The sequence below is a fragment of the Chondrus crispus genome, genomic scaffold, assembly GCF_000350225.1.
Source record: "Chondrus crispus Stackhouse genomic scaffold, scaffold_27, whole genome shotgun sequence".
NCBI lineage: Eukaryota > Rhodophyta > Florideophyceae > Gigartinales > Gigartinaceae > Chondrus > Chondrus crispus.
In genome coordinates this window covers 354,780-362,270 of record NW_005179169.1, presented here as the reverse complement: position 1 = coordinate 362,270, position 7,491 = coordinate 354,780, and the positions used below count along the sequence as shown (strand labels likewise).

The 7,491-nt window shown below is 56.0% G+C and overlaps 4 protein-coding genes; 1 reads left to right on the top strand and 3 right to left on the bottom strand.

Annotated features, from left to right (window-relative positions):
- The window catches only part of CHC_T00005153001 (hypothetical protein), a 1,134-nt gene extending 673 nt beyond the window's left edge, over positions 1-461 (bottom strand). Inside the window, exon 1 of the mRNA XM_005716959.1 lies at positions 1-461. This exon is cut by the window's left edge and continues 673 nt beyond it. Coding sequence (XP_005717016.1) covers positions 1-461 — 461 coding nt within the window.
- A 1,803-nt stretch (positions 462-2,264) lies between these two features.
- CHC_T00005152001 (hypothetical protein) lies at positions 2,265-2,992 on the bottom strand. XM_005716958.1 is given in 2 exon segments: positions 2,265-2,491; positions 2,492-2,992. 1 exon segment carries the CDS (start codon positions 2,990-2,992, stop codon positions 2,492-2,494), a length of 501 nt encoding a protein of 166 aa, XP_005717015.1. The 3' UTR covers positions 2,265-2,491.
- A 1,340-nt stretch (positions 2,993-4,332) lies between these two features.
- Positions 4,333-5,475, top strand: CHC_T00005151001 (hypothetical protein). The gene has a single exon (XM_005716957.1). It carries the CDS (start codon positions 4,333-4,335, stop codon positions 5,473-5,475), a length of 1,143 nt encoding a protein of 380 aa, XP_005717014.1.
- Positions 5,476-5,501: 26 nt separating this feature from the next.
- Positions 5,502-5,996, bottom strand: CHC_T00005150001 (hypothetical protein). The gene has a single exon (XM_005716956.1). The coding sequence runs from the start codon at positions 5,994-5,996 to the stop codon at positions 5,502-5,504; it is 495 nt and encodes a 164-aa protein (XP_005717013.1).
- Positions 5,997-7,491: the final 1,495 nt, after the last annotated feature.

Below are 7,491 nucleotides of genomic sequence, written 5' to 3'. Positions count from 1 at the left end.
AAGCGCCCAAACTCATCCGCCATGGCGTCAGCGGCGCCGCCCCCGCGCGTCTCGGCGTCGCGCACTAGCTGCGCCGCGCCGCGCCGCGCCGCGCCCCCTCCCCATGCGGGGCCGCGGGCGGGCAACTCTCCGCTCCGCTGAATGCGCGCGTACGTGCCTACCTCCGCATACACAGCTTCGCGAGGGCGGGGCTCGGCCCTATCATAAACTCGGCCGCACGTGGATGTCATTGATGTTCCGGGCGCGAACGTCAGCAATGCGCAACGGGCCCCGTGTTTCGTATTCGGCGGCTCGCAGGTCCCCCGAATAGACGGCTTTTGGTGGCCGCCTTTTTTGCCCCTTTGTTTCCGCCGTCTTTTCCTTTCAGACGGCCGGCCCGCGGCGCGGAGGCACAAGTGGAAGGCTGTGGTTTGCTCCCCCGTATACATCGCTCCACGAGCTTGTTCCCAAGAAATGCGCATGGGCACTGCGTTCTACTCTCATGCGCCAGTGGACGCTAGGTATGTCCACACACCAGTCGGGTTGAAGTTATATTCTATTCCTCCAGTGCTAGCTAGACGTGCAGGTGAACAACAAAGATGAAAGAAGAAGAAAAACGGGTTTAAGAAATATGCCACGCGCATCTTTGTCGCATGGTGTAAAATAATTCGAAGAGTTAGCAATGCATCAGTGCTGTGCGAAGCCACGCGCTGTCCGTGTGCCGTGGCATAGGACTGTACGGTACAACTGCATTTGCGCGCGCTCAGGCTAATCATCCGGCCCGCGGGAGGAGAGACACTGCAGTGCTGTACCATTGGAAGGGTACTTGTACGTTGACACTCGCGGGCTCGCGGTGGGGCATGCTTCGCTGCGAAGTATTCGCTGCGAAGCATGGCCGTCTTGCTCATCGTTGAGGGCGAGGACCTCTTTCCGGGCCTATGCCGATGTCCTCATCGTCTGCGCGTTGTCCAAGCGCAAGCACGCAAAAGGTGGATGTCTTCTCTCCCTCTCTGGCATTCTTCTCTCTGGCATTCTTCTCTCTGGCATTCTTCTCTCTGCGCCGCTCGCTCTCAGTTCCTTGCCATCGGCATCGGCATAAGGCTCCCCCATTAGAAAATAACGCCTTCCCCGACTGTTTAGAAGGCACCATGGTCGGATTGAGGGTTTGTACGCACGGTGAATGCCTGCTGAGTGCCGTCCGCACCTGAGGGGTTTAGCGTTTATCACTCTAGGAGTGTACGCCGATGGAACAGCGAGCATGCAAGTAGGCGGGCGGAGAGCACACGTTTTCTTGTCTATGTTGCTATGTTGCTTGCGGAAGGCATTCTGGCGTGCATACAGAAAAACCCGAAATTCCCACAACCCCCTAATCCCCTTACACACCCATAAACATTTCGCGTTACTTACAGTACATCTCCGCAGGAATAGTGCACATACAGTACCCTTGGTACTGTACTGTAAGGGTACGGTATATCGAATTACTGTACGCTCGCACGTTTGCCCCGTAATTAGCCCAGCCCCTCTGGCACGCAGTTTTCATGGGAGGGGTCCGATTCTCGCCCTGCAAAAGCCGCTCACGCTCACGCTCACGCTCACAGCACTCTCCCTTCAACAAACAAAAGAAAAGAAAAGCGCCTGTTAGGACTGGCCCTGAGCTGTGAAGTTGTCAAGTTTTCCCCTTCTGCCCTTAAAGGGGCAGTACCCTCCGCCGTCCCTACAGGTGCAGGTGTACACGTATACACACACATGTACACGTACGCGTAATGACAAGCGCGACACTGTGGCACCAGCATGGATTTCGACCCATGGATTTGTGATGCAATGAGATGCGAAAGAGATACCCCCTTGGTAATGCCTCTGTTTGGAGCTGAAACGCTCCAGTCCTTCGAGGAACCCGTCCTTCGAGTATCTGTTGCGCTGTTGGGAGAGAATCATATTTTCCCATTTCTTGTTTGGAACGACCCTGAAAGGCAACACTTGTCATTCGCCACTCGTGCGCGATTTCTGTACCGTTTCGCTGTATACCGTGTACCTTTGTACGAGTAGTCGCTCGCAACCCGAAATACTCGGCCCTTTTTTCACCTACTCACAGGAAACACGGCTGTTCACAACTCACATGAGTTTGACCGGAAAGAGCCGCTTCAGTTAGCATTGCTCATTTGCTGGTTGGAGCCACTACGACGAAACGACGAAACGACAAAACGGCCATTGAGTGACCTCGACGTTTGGGCAGGGATTAGCATATTAGGATAGTAAGACAGCAGTGGGTCGGTGCGTCGATCACGTTACTCACAACATAGACGGGATGATATTTTATTCATGTGTTCACTCACCGGACTCAATTCTCCAGCATCTCTCTCTCTTTCTCTCTCTCTCTCTCTCCCTCCCCCCCCTCTCTCTTGTCTGCGTCTCTACAATTCAGTTTCTGCATCACCGTGTGGTCACATTGCGTGCCTCTTTTCCCCATCTACACATAACATAGAAGAGAGTGAATCCTCCTAGAATCTCATAATTACAAGCGGCGTCTCTTTGCATCATTGCCTTCTTCCTTGTGCTCCTCAAAATCGAGCGGGGCGGTATCGGTGCCCTCGCCGCCGAGAAGCTTATCCATCTCGCCCTGAGCGATGACGGAGCGGACAAACTGGGGATTAGCGGCCTCCATTTTGCGAATCAAGTCCTGGAGCTTGGGGAGGTGTGAGGCGTCGAGGCCGAGCTTGCGGGGAGTTTCGGTGAGGTGGCGGAGGTCCTCGACCTCTCTGCGGAAGGCGTTCCTCTCTGCCTCGACGCGGTTGAGCCTAGACTCGAGCTCTGTCTGGTAGCGGAGGACCTTTGCGCGGGATGCGGCGGCCGAGGCGCGGTTTGCGCGCTCGCGCTCCTTCTGCTTGATGGCCTTGCCGACAATCTCCTTGGCGAGGCCCTCGTACTGCTGCTGGTCGTTGCGGATGGCGCACAGAGTCTGCTCTGCGATCTTCTCGCTCTTGACGCGGTTGAAGACCTCGTTGGCGGCGGTCATGGCCTCGCCGACCTCGACGAGGGCGGCCTCGTCGTGCGCGGGCTGGCGGTGCGCGAAGACGTTGGGGTCCTGCTTGAGCGCGGGCGGGACGAGGACGGGGGGCGCGAGGGCGGGCGGCGGCGGCTGCACGGCGGCCACGGCCTGCGCGGTGGCCAGGGCCGGGTTGGGGTCCAGCAGCGCGGCCGGGTCCTTGGGCGGCTCCTCGATGAGGTTGGGGACCTCGTTGACGGCCTGGTCCGCGTCGTCGGCCGGCTTGGACGTGTCTTGCACCATGGGGAGCGCGGGGGGGGAGGGGGGGGCTGGGGAGGGAAAAGGTGGAGGGGGCGAGGTAATACTGCGGGACGTGGTAAGCGGGGTTGGGCGGGTCGGCTACACTGTGCACGGTGTGACAGTTGTGTCGCGTGTCCAGCGCGCGAAAGCTGAAGGGAGTTGGGGGGGAGGGGGGGGGTATTTTATGCGCGGCGGAAGCGAGCGAGCTGTCGGTGAGGGGGGGTCGGCGAGCGTGTGGGAGCGTGTGAGCGTGTGAGCGTTGTGCAAGCGTGTGAGCGTTGTGCAAGCGTGTGAGCGTGTGAGCGTGTGAAGACGGGGCGCACGGGCTGGAGAGGCGTTGCAGCCATACTGTAGTGCTAGCCGCTGCCGCCGGTCCGTTCGGTCCCCACGCGGCGGCGGTCTCGGCCGCACAACCGGCGGGGCGGTCCCCCCCGCCCTTTTTTCTCACCACAACAATCAAAATTGTACACGTGCGCGGTCAAGACAGTACCCCGCTGTCAATGGGCCGCTGTTGATAGGCTACTGCGCGCCGCTGGGGCGGCTACTTGCCGCGCAGAGGTGGCCCCCTTTCCCCCGCTCGTTCCCCGATCGGCCTCGCCCCGTACACGAGACCCGGACACGTCGGCGGGCCCCCTCCTCCATCCCCCTCCTCCATCCCGTCCTCCATCCCCTCCCTCCTCCTCTCTCGCATCCCCGTGGGCCTTCTCCCATCGCATTATCATCTTTCTCACCGTATCATATCAGAGGCAGGCTATCCATGTATCCCAACTCCTGTACAAATTGGCAGTGCCAGATGTCACTCCGCCATTTGCACGCCAGATCCGCCTCCGATCCGTTCAAATAGAAAAAACTCCTCAGAGACGACGTTTCTGAGGAGTTTCTTCTTGCATTGTAGGCACTTCTCTGCTTGCCCGTCAGCCACGTGTAGCTACAAGTGACAACCGAGAATTTCAGCAATACAGTACAGTATGCAATTTCAGTGTAATGTTTTTTGCCGAATTGTTTTGCACATTTCTGCCGAATCCCGTCGCATAAACAAAAACAGTTTCGCAAAAATATGATACAACCTAATGACATGCGCGAACAAAAAAGCTCATTCCGCCAGCATCTTCTCTTCCTCAATGGGCAAACGCCAAGAAGCGACGCGGCCCGCGCCCGCGCCCGCGCCTTGCGGAGCGGACACCGCCCTCCTCTGCGCGGTCATCGTGCCTGTATACAACGCCGCCGCGTACCTGCGTCCGTGCCTGCTCTCTGTCCTGTCGCAGACGCACGTGCGCCTAGACCTCGTCGAGCTGTTGCTGTACGACGACGGGTCGACGGACGCCTCGTACGCCGTCGCGTGCTCGGTCGAGCCGGTGCTGTCGGCGGCCCTCGCGCGCGTGGTCCTCGCGCGCGGCGCGGAGGGCCCGCTGGGCGTGGGCGCGGCGCGGAACGCCGCGTGTGCCGCCTCCACGGCCCCCGTCCTCGTCTTCCTGGACGCCGACGACACCATGCGGCCCGCCCGCATCGCCCGCTCGCTGCGCGCCCTGCGCGCGCCGCGCCCGCCGCACGCCCCGCCCGTGCACATCGTCGGCGGCGTCTTTGACCGCGTCCCCGCGGGCTCCACGCCGCGCTACGAGGCATACCACCGCCGCCTCGCCACTGCAGACCTGTTTGTGCATGCCTTCCGGGACACCCCGCTCGCTATGCCCACCGTCGCTTGCCTCAGGCTTGTGTGGGAGACCGTCGGCGGCTTTGTCGAGGGCACGGCCGTGCCGGAGGACCTCCACTTCCTCTACTCTGCCATGAACGCCAACTTCAACATGCTCAAATTGCAGGGCCCTAGTCTCACTGCCTACCGCTTCCATCCCAACATGACTAGTCTATCGCTCCATCGTAGAACTCTCCTCCAAGTAAGAGTCAGTGCCTTTGAAGCATTAGTCTTGACAAAGACGAATTGGAAGGGAGGCTTTTCAATTTGGAATAGCGGCCGAGATGGGAAGGATGTATTCAAAACACTCACCGACTCCGCAAAGGCTATGGTCACCGCTTGGGGGGATATCGATCCAAGAAAGATAGGTAAATTGCAAAGGGATATACCCATTCTCCATTTCTCACACCTGCAACCACCGATAGCGTGCTGCGTCGCTCTAGATCGCCAGGGGAGGGAGTTTGAGGCTAATTTAGCATCTTTAAACCTCACACCGGGCCGCGATTACGTCCATCTCATCTAGAAAAACACCCATGTCTATAATCCGTCTCATGCAGCTCCTACCTCAGTCTCGGCTTCTTGCCCCGGTTCTGGAAATTCAAGAAGCGGATCCGTCCCGCCTCCAAAGAGCACTTCCTGTCCCACACGACTCGTAACGTACTCCTCAGTGGAGAGTAGATCAAAGCGCGCCACTGGTATCCCATCCCTATTGAATAGGAATTGTCCGTGGAAGTTCCAAATGATCTCCCCCGGATAGTGCTTGCAACCCAACGCAAACACTTGATTCCATTCAACGTCCGTCAATGCGAAAAGCTTGATCTTGTCCGAGTACGTCGTGTGCACATAGTTCTTGATCTCCTCAGCCTTGCCCCACTCCTTTTGACCAAACCAATTGCTCGGAAAGGCGAGAACATGAAACCCTGATTCACCGTACTTGTCAAGCAAACCCGCCATCATCTTGTACATCGGCTCGGTGTAGTCGTCAGATGAAGCAACATTCGATACGAACACGACATCTCCCTTGAGCTTTGAAAAGTCAAACATCTCAAAGTCGATGTCCGGAATTGGTTTTGCTTCGAACAGATTCTCTGGAATCTCAGGCTCTGGCGCGAATCCTCGCCGTACTCGTGCCGTAGGAACTGGTCTACTCGAATTTCTTGTTGATATGCGCTGCCGCCGTGGTGTGCATCGCTCTACAGAGCTTGGGTGTTGGGTTACAACACGGCCTGGCCATGCAGGTGTTACAAAAGCGCACATTGCAGCTCCGCGCATTCCTGGTAGGCCTTGTGTCGCCTTAGAACTCGCTTGTTGGACTTCTCCTTGCGTCAACTTAGATTCTGCTCGAGCGCACGGGAACAAATCTGTAACGCTCAAGTGACCACTTGAGCTCGGTACTGGCCTAGCGCGAAAATTTTAACGTCTGCAACGGAGGCGCAGCGCAATTAACTGCCGAACTCTCATTCAAATAATCCGGAGCTACGAGTTGAGCTCTAAATCCTTTCGGTTTTCACAATATATTTTCACAATATATATGATTTTTTTTTGATATTATCTCTTGATATATATGCCAGTGTGCTGGAAAGGGATCAAAACATGACCAGTCCCAACAGGACGCCCTTGTATTCCTTCTCTAGACGCAAGGACATAACCCCCCAGTCGCTTGCTATATGGGCAGAAAGCACTTGCCACGGGCACTTCTCTGGATACACGTCCATAGATGAAACTCACATGCTCTTTTGAACCCCTTTTCCCCGTTAAGCTCTTGATGAGCCGATATACATGTCTCCCGCCCCGTATTTTTGCAGCTGACTCCCTATAGCAGAATGCATGTTTTCTGAAAGTCATACTCATCCTAAAGACATATCAACTTTCTCCTTTAGTGCCTTTTAATAGACGCATAAATAAGAATACCACAGGTCCCACCTCCTTCGCCATCATCAGTAATGTTTCGGTTTGTTTCGAGGGGTTTATGTTTTGGTAGTCGGACCAAAGTGGACAACGTGAAGTGCCTTCGGGTTACATCTACTAGCAGTCAGGATCAGCGGCTTCATATGTCGATGCTTTTATCCTACCTGACGGAGATTCTCGAACAAATCCAAACCTTGAGCAGCGTGGAGAGCGACCGTACGAACACAAAGCCTCCCATTGTAGCTTTGAAACAAATCGGATCCCGAGTCTCCGAGCAAAGAAATAATCAGACATTGAAGGGCTCGGCAGCGAGATCTTTCACAATCGTGCATCTCAGGGAGGCCTGGGACTTCAGGGCCAAGAAATATGAGATCGCTAAACTCTAAAATTGTCGAAATAGACCTTTTCACGAGATGGTTCAGTGATCTTCGCTGTTACGTTCTCGTTTTACAGTCTAGTGTGACCATGCCGCGAGTTCTGGCCTTCACAAACTGTCAAAATAAAATCTCCGTACGAAGATTTTGGAAGCTGTTGAAATGAAAGGGTTTGCCCTTTGGCAGTGACGAATAAGTAGAAGTGGGGCATTGAGGCCTTCGCGCGCATTTTCTGGTGAGGAAATGCGAGGAAATGC

Excerpts from the sequence above, each read along its gene's own strand:
- CHC_T00005152001 (XM_005716958.1), bottom strand. The coding sequence starts at position 2,992 with ATGACCGCCGCCAACGAGGTCTTCAACCGCGTCAAGAGCGAGAAGATC.
- CHC_T00005151001 (XM_005716957.1), top strand. The coding sequence starts at position 4,333 with ATGACATGCGCGAACAAAAAAGCTCATTCCGCCAGCATCTTCTCTTCC.
- CHC_T00005150001 (XM_005716956.1), bottom strand. The coding sequence starts at position 5,996 with ATGTTTGACTTTTCAAAGCTCAAGGGAGATGTCGTGTTCGTATCGAAT.